At 34.6% G+C, this 15,221-nt stretch overlaps 1 protein-coding gene and 1 long non-coding RNA gene across 3 annotated transcripts in view; both read right to left on the bottom strand.

The window, feature by feature from the left end:
- The window catches only part of LOC141379446 (uncharacterized), a 78,344-nt gene extending 77,123 nt beyond the window's left edge, over window positions 1–1,221 (bottom strand). Inside the window, exon 1 of the long non-coding RNA XR_012396065.1 lies at window positions 1,124–1,221. This is a non-coding gene — a long non-coding RNA (uncharacterized lncRNA). The remainder of the gene's footprint in view (window positions 1–1,123) is intronic.
- Window positions 1,222–11,030: 9,809 nt separating this feature from the next.
- The window catches only part of mmut (methylmalonyl CoA mutase), an 88,110-nt gene continuing 83,919 nt past the window's right edge, over window positions 11,031–15,221 (bottom strand). For both annotated transcript variants that reach the window (XM_021468503.3, NM_001099226.1), the window contains 1 exon segment: window positions 11,031–11,669. In XM_021468503.3, the coding sequence (XP_021324178.1) occupies window positions 11,541–11,669 (129 nt within the window). In that variant the 3' untranslated portion in view covers window positions 11,031–11,540.

Below are 15,221 nucleotides of genomic sequence, written 5' to 3' on the forward strand. Positions count from 1 at the left end.
GTGACTGCTATGTAAATAAATGGCTGTATTTGAATGTTGTCATCCAGCAAAATTGCTAGCTGCCAGAATTTTGTTGCAATTTTTGGTGCGATCACTCCTAAAATAATCTGTGTATGTTTTATAAGCAACTAAACATATTAAATTATCAGCTTTTTCACTCAGTCAACAGTATCAACAATTTTCACTTAGTGACTCTTCAGTAGGTAAAATATGCTGAGTTGTACGAATAATAACAGATCAATAAATGTCCTTTTCCAGATGGATGTTGCATTAAAACCAAATGCAATAGCATATTGAAATCAGTTTATAATTTATGAGTGATGGAAAAAAGTTTGGCTTCGGCTTAATTGCCATCTCTTAACACACAAGGTTAAAGATATTTTGTTTAAACTCCTTCTCAGAATATATTCTGCCAAAGGTTATTTAAATACATTTTAAAAAGATATAGATGTAAGGTGTAGCATTTGCACTCAAAGGCCAGAGAGCGTTGTTCATTTATTTTGGTATTACCTGTGTCCCTTTTTGATGAAATATTAGACTTTATTTCTGCCAATATTTTTTAAAATATTACTTTACATTGGAAAGATGATCTTTTAGGAATTTTTGAAAACTCAAGAGACAAAAAGACCCATATGCATTCTTAATTAATTTCATATTTATAAGTGTAAATTTCACGTAAAAGTCCAGGTTTTATTACATTTAAAATTAAAGTGAAGCATTATATTGACTCTGTATTACTCTCAAAAAGTCATAAAGCTATGTGAATTGTACAAACCTGTATATCATTTAATGTATTCCTGTGATATTGGCTTTATCTCCCCCTAGCCTTGGAAATTTTCTTTGCATTGTTGTACTTGACTAGCATTGTATTTCTTTACGTTTTTTTTTTAAAAATAATAATAATAATCTTGTCGCGTATAGTGTGTAGGTACTGTAGGACATGCTGTTACAAGGAATATCAGAATTATATAAAATTTACAGCTTAAAAAAGGCTAAAAGTGAGAAGTATAAACAAGAACAGTGTCAAACTCATATCTCATAATTACCTTGCTTCATATTGATTCTCTATAGCTTATATATTAGCATGACAATCAGAGGATGACCCTCAGTCAGGCGAGCTCACCTTAAGCCAGCTCTGCTCCACAGATAACAGGTCCGCAGAGGGGGCGAGTAATGGACAGCACTCAGCATCCCTTCTGAAAGCTTTTCAAAGCTTCCATTCTGAGAAAAGAGATCTTCTTGAAGAGGAATTTTAAAACTGGGCTGACTTAACCCTTCGAGTTTAAAGTTCATTTGCTCAGCCTCAGGCTATTCAAGATGAATACAGCATTTATACATTAAAGAAGAGTTTAAAGTGAGACACTACAGGCAACTACACTGTTTTTTTAAGCACCTTTTGGGGTTTAAACTAGATTTGGGGATTTTTGGCTTTTCATAAACTGCTTTTTTTCCAGACTAATGGAAGGAGAACATCTAAAACAGACTTTTCTTAAGGGGATAGTTCACCCAAAAATGTCTATTCTATCAATATTTACTCTCACACTTGTTCCAAATTCTGTTGAACACCAAATAAGATATTTTAAAGAAAGCTGCAAAACTATAAGCATTGACTTATTTGTTTGTTTTTTCTCCTACTGTGGATGTCAATGGTTACAGGTCTTCAGCTTTCTTTTTTAGTGTTCAGCATAAGAAAGGAATTCATAAAGGTTTACAACAACTTGAGGGTGAGTCAATAGTACGTTAATTGTAATTTTTAGGTAAACTATATCCCTTTTTTATTTTTTAGAAGTAATCACCACACTGTAAAAGATATTGCTGACTTTGTATAACTTAAAAATGTAGTTGAAACCTGATTAACTTATTAAAATAAGTTAAAGCAACATTAAAAAAATGTTGTTTACTTCAGCAGACCTACACCAAACTTTTATTTTGTGTCTATACATTGAATATTCTGAAGGGCTTTTTTAACAAATGATGTTCATGCAGTACATAATTTGCCTGGTTGTATACAACATTTATAAATCTAATTTATTGTATTTCTTTTCGTCCCCTGGCTGTTCACAATATTTTCTGAATTATGAAGTGCTCTACATGTTAAAAAGAAAATCAACAATTATCAATGACTTCATCAAAGGGTCACATTTTTTTGTGCCAGAAATGTAGACAAGTCAGCTCACATTTAAACATAGCAATCTATTAAACATACTGGATAAGTTGGCGGTTCCCCTGATTGATAAAGGTATGAATGAAAATGCTACCTTTAAATACAAGCTAATTTGCATAATAATAAAAAATCAGTCGATTAACCATTTTGGCTGGGGAAGTAGCTACAATGAAATATTTATTCTCTACTGTAAAAACATTTGACTAATATTAATACTAAAAACTGACTCATATTTAATTAAATAATGCATCATTTACATATTTAAAATATATTATAAACATTTTATAATTTATTTTACAAAATCTGCTACATATACATATATATTCAGATGCAAAAACCTCTAAAACCCGTTTGAAACATCCTTCAAAAATGACCATTTTTATCATGCTCCTGTGTGTAGGTTCAGTAATTTTAAGTTTATGGCAAATACATTCTTTTACAGGTCTTTACAATGAAATAACAACACAAACATAAGAGTCTGAGAAAACAACGCTCATTTTTGATAGAAATTTCAGTTGCCACTTAGAAGTTTTTCCAACTGAACTCTTCATATAAAGTCAGTTTTTGCAACACTTAGTTGGTTGTTGTTGATGGTTATTCAATGACTACCCTTAGAGAGTCATTAAATGTATACAGTATAGGCGAAACAAAATTAATACCCAACGCATTTAAAACACTTTCTTTCCAAGCAATAAAACTGACTCTCTTTTACTTTGAGTGAGTTTTGCAAAATGTTGCAAACGTTTCCACTGCACTTTCAAGGCTGCATCATTTTAAAAGTCGATTAAACAGTCCTTAGCATAATTGAGTACAGCCCATTTTTATCAATTTCTCAGGGAATTTAGGCAATGTATTTTAGTGCATTTAAACAAAATAGTTTTATTAAACAGATATATTTATTAAAATACTATTTTAGTCACCAATCGTATTTAGAAATTGAAAGATAATACAATTAAATTTAAAATAAATTTTTTTGCTTCTCTTGATTTCTTTTATTTTTATAAGTTATAAATTTGGCTGTACTAGTTTTTGGACAGTTATCGTAAGTTATTTTGTTAGAAATGCTCCAGATTTGGCTTCAATACTGACTAATCTAATGCATATGCACAAATATAATATTGTATAGCTTCCTATTAAAAATAAGAATTAAAAAGCGAGATTTGTGAGGGGTGTACTCATGTATGCTGAGCACTGTACAAACAGTTCACTCGAACTGTCTTGAGAAGCCATCCTGACAAGATAGAAGACACAAATCTGGAAGTGTTCATCTCAGAGCATTCCTCTGAGCCTCTCTAGTTTCAAGATCAGAAGGTTTTCCATACACTTCTTCCTATAACACATTTTACCCTTGCTTTGATATCTATGCCATCTCCAGTGGGCTAAAACCTTAGCATTTTCTCAAAGCTTCAATAACACTTTCTAAAGATCCTCTAGGCTGCATTACAAGGAATTTATACATTTATACAACATTCTCCTACATTATACACATTTATAAAGTTGAGAATGATCAAAAATACATTCTAAGAGCATGGAGGTTGCTCTGTTCTTAATTTGGCATGCAGTTTGGTTTCAGAAGATTAAAGTATCACAGGATCTAATCTACTTTTGGGTTGACAATATTAATCCATGTGATCCTCTGTCTTGGTTAGACTAACGTCAGATTGTCTGGTTGCTTTTGCTGGTTTCAATTGACCAAGGACTGCGCAGAGGCCATCGGATTGATGTGTATATCAACCTATCACAATTAATTTATTTCAATGCCATGTTTAGAGGTGTTTAAGGCCCAATATGCATGACTTTTTTCCTTAAAATATTCAATAACCACTAAAACAGTGTTATATATTCTGACATATGTATTTACATTATTCCAAATGTTCTGGGATAATGACCCTTGATTTCTGGTTTGGCTTTAAAGAAAACAGGAAAAGACACTTTCATATGTTTTTATATGTTCATATGTTGGCGCAGAACAATATTATAACAGAAACTTAATCTGTAGTTAGTAAGTTAAAACAGTGCTACTTCTCCATGTGCTGACATCTCACTGACTGAGATGACATAATAAAAGCTCTGCTGATTTAATGGCGCATTGCTCGTTTTGTTTTGACGGCTTACAGCTTTAGTCTTTTTCATAATTAAATAGTTTAGCTCATCCATGAACATGACTTCTATAGGAATCCCAAAGGATGTAATGGAGACCACAACTCCCATGATTGCACACTCAGCCACTGCATCATCAAACTAGACCTTTGTTGTGAATATGCGCCCTCAGGTGGCCAACATTACACACTGTACTTTTAAAAATACAGGGTGGGCCATTTACTTGGATACACCTTAATAAAATCGGAATGGTTGGTGATATTAACGTCCTGTTTGCAGCACATTAATATATGTGAGGGGGCAAACTTTTCAAGATGAGTGGTGATCATGGTGGCCATTTTGAAGTCGGCCATCTTGGATCCAACTTTAGTTTTTTTCAATAGGAAGACGGTCATTTGACACATCAAACTTATTGGGAGTTGATTAATTAATTGGTTTCAACGTAACTTGATTCTTTCATGAGTTATTTACAAGTTTCTGACCACTTATAAAATGTGTTCGATGTGCTGCCCATTGTGTTGGATTGTCAATGCGACCCTCTTCTCCCATTCTTCACACACTGATAGCAACACCGCAAGAGAAACGCCAGCACAGGCTTCCAGTATCCATAGTTTCAGGTGTTGCACATCTTGCTGTAAACTACCCATACTTTTAAAAAGCTATAGCATTTCATTGATCAAGATAAGCGCTAATCATCCCATGTGAATATACAATGCTATTCTTCTAACTTCTAAAGATTCTTGCTGACATTATGGCTTCTTCTTTCCAGGTGTAAAGTTAAAGAATGCGAGAGACAAATCTCAAGGAATTCAATCAATCAGATGACAAATTCAAAAATATATGTATTAGATTTTTAGCTAAAACTAAACGAACAATCAAATTTAAAATAATACTTTTTTTTTATTAATACATGGCATTCAGTTATGGTTTGTTCTTAATACTTAGCTCATATTTTTAAGCCAGGCACTTTAAATTGTGGGTTAAAAAGTAAGAACAAAACAAAACTGTATGCCATGTATTTTTGAAAAAACTCTTTTTAATAACGGATATCTGTATCTTAAGGTGTATTAAATGGATAGTTCCATCTAAAAAATGTAATTATGCTATCAATTACTTACCGTTTGCTTGTTCAAAGCCTGTTAAGAGATTTTTTTATGCTGAACACAAAGGAAGATATTTTGAAGAATGTTGGAAACCTGTAACCATTGACTTCCATAGCATTTGGTTTTGCTACTATAGAAACCAATGGTTACTGGATTCCAACATTCTTCAAAGTATCTTCCAACAAAAAAAATCAAACAAGTTTAGAACAAGTAAAGGGTAATTAAATAATGGCATAATAAAATGTTTTCTTCCAAAGTAATATTTAACAGAACAGAAAAACTTACCCTTGGAACAAGTACACTAAAAAAAAAAAAAAAAAAAAACAATTACTACACTTGACTCTTTTTTTTAAGTTGAGTAAACTCAAAAATGTCCTGACGTTTGTTGCCTTAAAATTTTAAGTTAAGCCAAAGTTTAATTGTTTGTTTTTACAGTGTACTTGTTCCAATGTTTTTTTGTTCTGTTAAATATTACTTTGGAAGAAAACATTTTATTATGCCATTATTTACTTACCCTTTACTTGTTCTAAACTTATTAGATTTTTTTATTATTCTTTTCTTTTTTTAGTGCAGAGAGTAAATAAATTATGACAGAATGTTCATTTTTGGGTGAACTATTCCTTTATAACCGGTTTTCCAAGGACAAGTTATGACCAAAAAAAGAAAGATTAATAATAATTGGTGGTAACGCTATAGAGACATATCTAAAGACTGCAAAGTTGGTCAGATTACTTTATAGTACCACCAATAAAACTATACCAAATTGTATTATGGTTAAAGATTATTTAATCAATGGCGTCACTAAGGAAATCACATTTACAAATAAATTAAAGCACAATAACGGCTGAATCTTATTCTAAAATCTTTAAGGAAAAAAAATAGCATGTTCACACAGACAATGTAAAAAAGTCTGTTACACACAATGCCTCCATGCTGTCCCAATACAAATCGATTAAGATAACTACATATTCTTTTATGAATTGAAGTGGATTGAACATAAAACAATTAAGCTGTCCTCCCAAAAATTGGGTCTTTTAAACTCATTCCTGCTGGTTTTAGCTGGTTGACCAGCCTGGTTTTAGAGAGGTTTTGGCCATTCCAGGCTGGTTTCCAGCTATTTCCAGCCTGGTCTTAGCTGGTCAGGCTGGGTGATGACAAGCTAGAACCAGCTTGACCAGCCTAGCCAGGCTGGGAGCCCAGCTAAAAAACAGCCATGTCCAGCTTAAACCAGGGTGGTCAAGCTGGTTTTAGCTGGTCGTTTTTCAGCTTGACTAGCTAAGATCAGACTGAAAATGGCTGGAAACCAGCCTGGAAATGGCCCAAACCCCTCTAAAACCAGGCTGGTTGTAGGCTTGTCACGATAAGTCATTTTGTTGTGCCATATATTGTCATAGAAATGATTGGGATAACTGTTATTATTGTCATTTTAAGACAAATGTATGTCTCTGTTTATATAATGCTTATACAACAGCATATAAATAGTCAAACACATACAAGGGACAAAAATGACAAGTAAATGTGCTTGTTAAATGGCTTTAATATTATTCCTTTTCTGGAAGTGGACCGCAGATGAACTGAGCTCATTGACACCTTCTAAACCTGTCAGTACTTTTGAGGAAAATGAGAAAACTCACCTTTTCTCCACCTATTAGTAGGCATTGTTCGCTGATGCCTCCAATGAAGATTAGATGAGATAACAGAAGCTGCGCAAACAGCTAAACTTTTGAAGACATTTTATATTTATGTAATCATGATGGACGATATATATTGCATCAGCAGAAAATTATTGAAGCCATGTCCATGTATTGCATGATAAGTCGATTTATTGATTATGGTGACAGGCCTAGCTGGTTTGAACAAACAGCAAAATTATTTTTTGAGTGTAACACAACTATATATAGTCAGAATTATTAGCCTTCCTGTTAATTTTTCCATCTAATTTCTGTTTAATTAAAAGTAGATTTTTTTCAACACATTTTTAAACATAATTGTTTTAATAACTCATTTCTAATCACTGATTTATTTGATCTTTGCCATGATGACAGTAAATAATATTTTGACTACATATTTTTCAAGACACTTCTGCACAGCTTAAAGCAGGGGTGTCAAACTCAATTCCTGGAGGGCCGCAGCCCTGCACAGTTTAGTTCCAACCCTGCTCCAACACACTTACCTGTAGGTTTCAAACAAGCCTGAAGGACTCAATTAGTTTGATCAGGTGTGTTTAATTAGGGTTGGAACTAAACTGTGCAGAGCTGCGGCCCTTTTGGAACTGAGTTTGACACCTGTGGCTTAAAGTGACATTTAAAGGCTTAACTAGGTCAATTAGGTTAACTAGACAGGTTAGGGTAATTAGGCAAGTTATTGTATAACGATGGTTTGCTCTGTAGACTACTGAAAAAAAATTAGCCTAAAGGGCCTAATAGTTTTGACCTAAATATGGTGTTTAAAAAAATTTAAACTGTTTTTATTCTAGACAAAATAAAACAAATAAGACTTTCTCCAGAAGAAAAAATATTATCAGACATACTGTGAAAATTTCCTTGCTCTGTTAAACATCATTTGGGAAATATCACAATGTATTATAAGGGGTTGAGAATGTACTGTATTACCATCACTTTATGAAAAAACTACTGCATAAATCCGTCAACACTATAAACAGCCCCACAGCAGGGGCGACTCTTCTGACAGAGCACACAACGTCAGACTGAATCACATTTCCTGTCATACTCGGTTTGCTTTTTGTCAACAAAGCTAAACAAATCAAGTCAGAAGCATGATTTTTGGGGGGGAAGAGAGAATGCAGTCGGAGCAGACAAGCCCTACGTGGGGTCCAAACATGCTGGCAGGAGGTCATTATTATGAGGATCATGTGAAGTGACCGCTGAGTTTTCCTCCCGTTTAGGGAGTGTGAACTTCCTTTCAGAAAACAAAATCAGCAAGAAAGCAATTTGCCTTTTAAATTAACATCATATCATCATGACTATAGTTTTGTTTTTTTTAATAGGGTTGCTACAGGATCCAATACAAAACTATAACACAATCAAATCTGAGTAAAAAAGAGCGAAGGAAGATGTGGATGCTCCCTTTTTCTGGGGGTTTACAGTTTTGTTTGGACTTGTGCCAGAGTAGACATAAAATCACATAACATTCTCCGAAAGCTGAAACAGATGGTGCTCTGTTAAAGATCATACAGGACGAGTAATAAAAAGGCCACATCGAGCACAGGCAGAAACGTACATTATCACATCAAAGTTATTACATTAATGCGCTTGTGTTGTTTCAACTGTTGAATGAAACGGTTTCAATCAGATGATGAAATGACTCGAAATTGGCAGTGTCATGTAAGAATAACGAATGATGCTGTAAGAAAAATGGTGGTGAGCCATTGATTTTAATGCATAATGTCAAACTATACACATTTAAAACCAAAACAAATGACTGCTTTCAGATTGGTTGATTATTTCACACCATAGATTGGATTCTCAAATGTTTTTGTAATCATTCTAGGTCATTATTATATTGAGAATGCTGTCTTCTGAGAAGCTTTAAGGGTTAGTTCACGCAAAAATGAAAATTCTGTCATTATTTATTCACTCTTTACTTGTTTCAAACCTTCTTTTCTTCTGTTGAACACTAATGATATTTTGAAGAAAGCTGAAAACGTTTAACCATTGACTTCCATAGTATTTGTTTTTCCTACTAAGTCAATGGTTACAGGTTTTCAGCTTTCTTTAAAATAACATCTTGCATTGTTTTCTACTGTTGAATGAAACAGCTTCACTCTGATGATTGAATGTCACGAAATTGGCATTGTCACGTAGGATTAACAAATGATGCTGTAAGAGAAACACTGGTAACCATTGATTTAATGCAATATTTCAAACTATACACATTTGAAACCAAGACAATTGACTGCTTTCACCCGGGTTTATTATTTCACATCATGCATTGGATTATTAAACGCTTTTGTAATTATTTAAGGTCATTAATATATTGAGAATGCTGTCTTGTGAGGAGCTTTAAGGGTTAGTTCACACAAAACTGAAAACTCTGTCATCACTTACTCACTTATTATTTGTTTCAAACCTTATTTTCCTCTGCTGAACACAAAAGAAGATATTTTTTGGAAAGCTGGAAACCTGTAACCATTGACTTCCATAGTATTTGATTTTTCCTACTGTGGAAGTCAATGGTTTCAGGCAGGGCTTGACATTAACTTTTTTGATCACTAGCCACTGTGGCTAGTAGTTGTCCACCGTTACTAGCCACTCGCCATTTTCACTAGTCACAATTTATATTTTATATGCGTAAATTTGACTTTGGCATGGGTTGCGGCATGCTAAAATTCTTTAATTTAGGTTTTGTGTCTTTTCCACTTGCCTCCTCATTCATTTAACTGTTTTTAACTGTTAATGTTAGGCCAAATAATAATCTGTTCAAAGAATGGTAAAGCGAAAGCAACAACTGCTGCTGCTTACAAAGAATCGCGAAAAGCCGTTATCGTCAGTCACTTCGCATGTTGAATCGCACGCATATTCTCTTTGTACATCCGAATTAACCGGAAACTGAGCGCATAAGCATGAGCCCAAAACCCCTCCCTGCCTCCTTCCCTATATAAATATGCTAATGACTCTACTTTGGCAAAAACAAACGAAAAAGCAATGGCAAAACCAAGCAAAAAGAGAAACTTTGAACAGAATGTGAACTGGAGGTGCTCCTTTCGATGGTAGACCGGAGAAAAACGGTGTTATTAGCAGGTTTGTCCTCCAGAATTAATAACAAAAGAAAAAAAAATAGAGTGGGAGAGTTTAGCTGACGCGGTTAACGCAGTGGGGTCTGAACATCGCACTGTGAGTTAACAAAGAAATGGTCCGATGTAAAGGTGTACAATTTTGTATTGTCTAGCAGCATGAGTGGTGTACCTCGTTAAGCGCATGGCAACATGTTTTGACACGATTGATCATGAACTCGGTTCAAATCCAGCGTACTCTTCATCACGAGGAAGACAAGTAGGAATCATTAATAAGTGTGTGTATTATGTTAAGCGCATTTGAGCATCACATATTATTGGCACATTTATTAAATGGAAATGTTTCTGATTCATGTATGCAAATTCGTCTTCAGATGGCATCTTTATAGCAATGTGCGTGCAGTCGATCGCTCCGATTAGATTGGGAAAACCGGCGATTGCTGCAAATTGTGCTTTTATGTTTGGCTAGTCAACTGCATGGTATGGAAACCTTATATACCTGCTAGACATGGGGATGATCTCATCTCATACAGCTGCCATTGCACGGCTCAAAGATACTTTGCAGTGTGCAATTTACCACAATTGCCTCTAGGAGTCGCCAATGGAAATAAAACAAACACACACAACAAATGCACATACGCCAGACATGAAGCTGGCGTGGACTAACGCACATTCTCACGTTAATTTCATCGTTAGTAAATCCAAACATGAGCGTGAAATCTGGCGTACACAAAATTTTAGTGCATGCGCAGCGTTAATACATGACACCCCTGGTTACAGGTTTTCAGCGTTCTTTAAAATATTGTCTTGCATTGTTTTCTACTGTTAAATGAAACGGCTTCACTCTAATAATAAAATGTAATGAAATTGGCACTGTCATGTATAATAATAAATGATTCTGTAGAAAAAACACTGGTAACCTTTGATTTTAATGCATTACGTCAAACTATACACATCTGAAACAAAAACAAACGACTGCTTTTGCACATTTTCACACGGTTTGATTATTTCACATCATAGATTGGAATATCAAATGCTTTTGTAATCATTCTAGGTCATTAATATATAGAGGATGCTGTCTTGTGATGAGCATAAAAGGATAGTTCACACAAAAATAAAAATTCTGTCATAATTGACTCACTCTTTACTCTTTTCAAACCTTCTTTTGTTCTGTTAAATACAAAAAAAGATATTTTGAAGAAAGCTGGAAACATGTAACCATTGACTTCCATAGTATTGTTTTTTCCTAGTGGAAGGCAATGGTTATCAGCTTTCTTTAAAATATCTTCTTATGTGTTCAACAGAAGAAACTCACAGGTTTGGAACCACCTGATGGTGAGTGAATTGTTTGGTGTGAACTATCCATTTAAGTGCATTTAGAGATGTCAATGTGTGCCGGTTAAATCTGATTGTTCTGTGGTTACATGGCCTGCCGGTTCTTCTCCAGGCTTTTTTCAATGCTGTCAAGAACCTCCACGGCTGCTTTTGGAATCCTTGTCCCGGGGCCGAAGATACAGCTGACACCACTCGCATAGAGGAACTCATAGTCCTGAGAAGATGAAAGATGAAAATGCATCACCATCAGCATTATTGCACAATATGTGCAGGTCAGTTTTCCTTGAAATTATAAGGTTCTATCCGGATTTTGATTGATTTTGAGATATTGAGCTTCAAAGTTTTTGCATTGCATGTAGCAAACAGTATGTGTGTAACATTTATTTTTAAATAAAAAGTATTAAAATGTAAACAACTTATACAAAAAACATCCCATATTGTAAATAAGTTTACATTTAATAAGAATATGTTTTTGAATTTTATTTAGTATATTTGCACGAGTGTTAGAAGAATGTTAATGCACACATCGAGTTTATATGCATTTGCGAGATTTTATGGGTGCATATGCATAGTTTAAGTTTGTATTTATATGCGAGTGTGTGCAGGTCTGATTGCATGTAGCGAGTTTATATGTACTCTATGTGCGTGTGATAATAGATGAATTTATATGAATATAGCAAGTTTCATATACAGTTGAAGTCAGAATTATTAGCCCCTCATTAATTTTTTTTTCTTTTTAAAATATTTTCCAAATGATGTTTAACAGAGCAAGAAAATGTTCACAGTATGTCTGATAATATTTTTCCTTCAGGAGAAAGTCTTATTTGTTTTATTTTGACAAGAATAAAAGCAGTTTTTAATTTTTTAAAAACATTTTAGGGTAAAAATTCTCAGCCCTGTTAAGCTATATAGTGTAGTTTTTCGATAGTCTACAGAACAAACCATTCTTATACAGCAACTTGCCTAATTATTCTAACCTGCCTAGTTAACCCAATTAACCTTGTTAAGCCTTTAAATGTCACTATAAACTGTATAGAAGCATTTTGAAAAATATCTAGTCAAATTTTATTTACTGTCATCATGGCAAATATAAAATAAATAAAAAATGTCATGAGTTATTAAAACTTATGTGTTTAGAAATGTGTTGAAATAATCTCTCCGTTAAACAGAAATTGGGGAAAAAATAAAGAGGGACGTTTATAATTAAGGGGGGCTAATAATTCTGACTTCAACTGTATATTGTTCTGAACATCCAATAGTATAGATGTATATGCATGTGTTTTATGAATGTGTTAATACACAATGTTTGATTTAAATCCTACATGGTGCGTCATAGTAAGGGAAAAATATAAAAAGGGTATATGCTGAGCTAGTGTTTCCACACTGATAAACTTCCGGTGATCTGTTAAAGTGAATTTTTGCCATTTTATACGATTTCTTTTACAGCATCGATATTGTAATGTCATTAAAATACAATTAGTTAAATAAACTTTGCCATTCATTTAGTTGCTCAAGTGTACAATGAGACAAAAGGCCTTTTACTCGCATGCGCCTTTAAGAATCGGCAGGCTAGCGCAAAAGCTCTATTGAATAAATTGGAGTAAAACAAATGCTCATATTATAAAGACATGGCGGGGAAAATGTAATTTAATGCAGTGTTTTTTTTGTGCAATCTGAGACCCACTTTATATTGGATATAGTGGCGATCGCTGATTTTTAAAGAAAACAGACCTTAAGCAGATTTTTGCATTGGCATACAGTTCACCGAAAGCCCTTTATTTTAACAAAAATAATAATCTTCAAAGATGTTGTACTCATTTATGTTGTATATATCCTGACATACATTAAAGTAGCCTATATAAAGTATATAAAAGTGCATTATCATGTATTTATTTTATGTTAAGCAATCTAAAAATTCATCTAAAAATGGGTGGCATGGTGGCACAGTGGGTAGCACGATCGCTTTACAGCAAGAAGGCTGTTGTTTCGAGTCTGGCAGGGCTAGTTAGCATTTATGTGTGGAGTTTGCATGTTCTCCCCTTGTTAGCGTGGGTTTCCTCCGGTTGCTCCGGTTTCCCCCACAGTCCAAACACATGCACTATAGGAGAATTTAAGCAACTAATGCGTAGTTTACACTAGAGGATTTCAAGCCTGATTTGAGCCCGATTTGGAAGTTAACGAGCTCGCCGACAGATCGGGCTGTGATCGGGAAGAAATCTGCGGGTGCTCGGCGCTCGCCGCTCTTTGTGTGTGAACTACTGAACAACGCTTCAAGGAGGCTCGCTGACGCGTCGCCGACACCTCGCAGATGGAAATCCAACATTCAGCATGCTAAATATTCCAGAGCAGTCGGCCGACTCAACCCCACGTGTGGTCAGATGTAGTGACGAGCTGCAGCCAATGAGAGAGCAGATCAGCATGAGCTGAATGGCTGTGTGTTCAGGAGCTCAGTAGAAACATCTGTGATTGGTCAGAATGGGCATCAGTGCACTCGCTTTATTCTGCGTTAACACAGACATGAGAGGAGGATATATTAACAGTGGAACTAGAATTCTGTAACTATTAGAATTACCACACTGCTCATTCTGACCGTTCTCATATAAAACGCCATACTGTTACATCATATTTACATTCAAAGCTTCTATTGAGATATTAAAATTAAGCTTTGAATGTCTGGCATCATATTTAATGACACATTACCCTAAAAATATAATATTTTTTGGTAATACAGCCTATAAATATGTAGTTAAGAAACTAAAACACTTAAAGGCTTGGCTTTCATTTTCACTTTCAAACAGGAGCTATTTAACAGCACAGAATATGCTGTTTTGAAAGATATCTGAAGTAAATTGATGTTTTTGCCATCAGAAAGTTTGTTTATGTTAGCAGGAAGTTGTCAGGCAAGAAAATGCACACACATTTAAAGTCACAGCGAAAAGTATCAGACATGCATGCAGTCATTTTGACTAATATGGTAATTTAATGGTAATTTAATGCTCAGTACTTTACTGTTTTGTAATAAAAAAAAAATAACAATGTCAGAAAGAAATACACTGATAGTTAGAAAACGGCAGGGTGTTATAAATATGTTAGTTTTATTTTAAAGAGTTATAAAATTACAAAAATTAAAAACTCTGTGTATCTATCCACTGGAACCTGCAGATGAGTGATTAATGCGCTGATAAATCAGATGATTAGACGATGTTTTTAAATGCTTTCTCCAAAGCTTGAAATGCTGTCAGTGATGTCATCAGCACACAAGCAGCCAATAGTGTTCAGCTTTTTCTGACGACTCCTCCCTCAAATTTTCATTGGCTGTGGTTTGGTAGCTTGAATGAGCTGATGGGGAATGAGTTGTTGTCAGATCATGTAGTGTGTGACCCCCCTCTTGGGGATCGTTCACGGAGTGTTGCGTTGTGTGAACACCACAGAGATTAAAAGACACAAAGTCAAGTCATGTAGTGTGAACAGCACAGCGATCTGCTGATGTTTAAAATCCTGTAGTGTGAACTAGGCTTAAATTGGCCGTAGTGTATGTGCATGAATGAGTGTGTATGGGTGTTTCCCAATGTTTGCTTATGGCTGGAAGGGCATCCGCTGCGTAAAACATGTGCTGGATAAGTTGGCTGAATAATAAATGGGCTAAGCCGAAAAGAAATTGAATGTAAAAATGTCTAATAATACATCACACTGCAATAGGTCTTAAATAGATGCTAGTCGAACTATTGTGTTTGAGCTCTATAAATAGCTGAAATGACGGAGATTT

The sequence above is a fragment of the Danio rerio genome, chromosome 20, assembly GCF_049306965.1.
Source record: "Danio rerio strain Tuebingen ecotype United States chromosome 20, GRCz12tu, whole genome shotgun sequence".
NCBI lineage: Eukaryota > Metazoa > Chordata > Actinopteri > Cypriniformes > Danionidae > Danio > Danio rerio.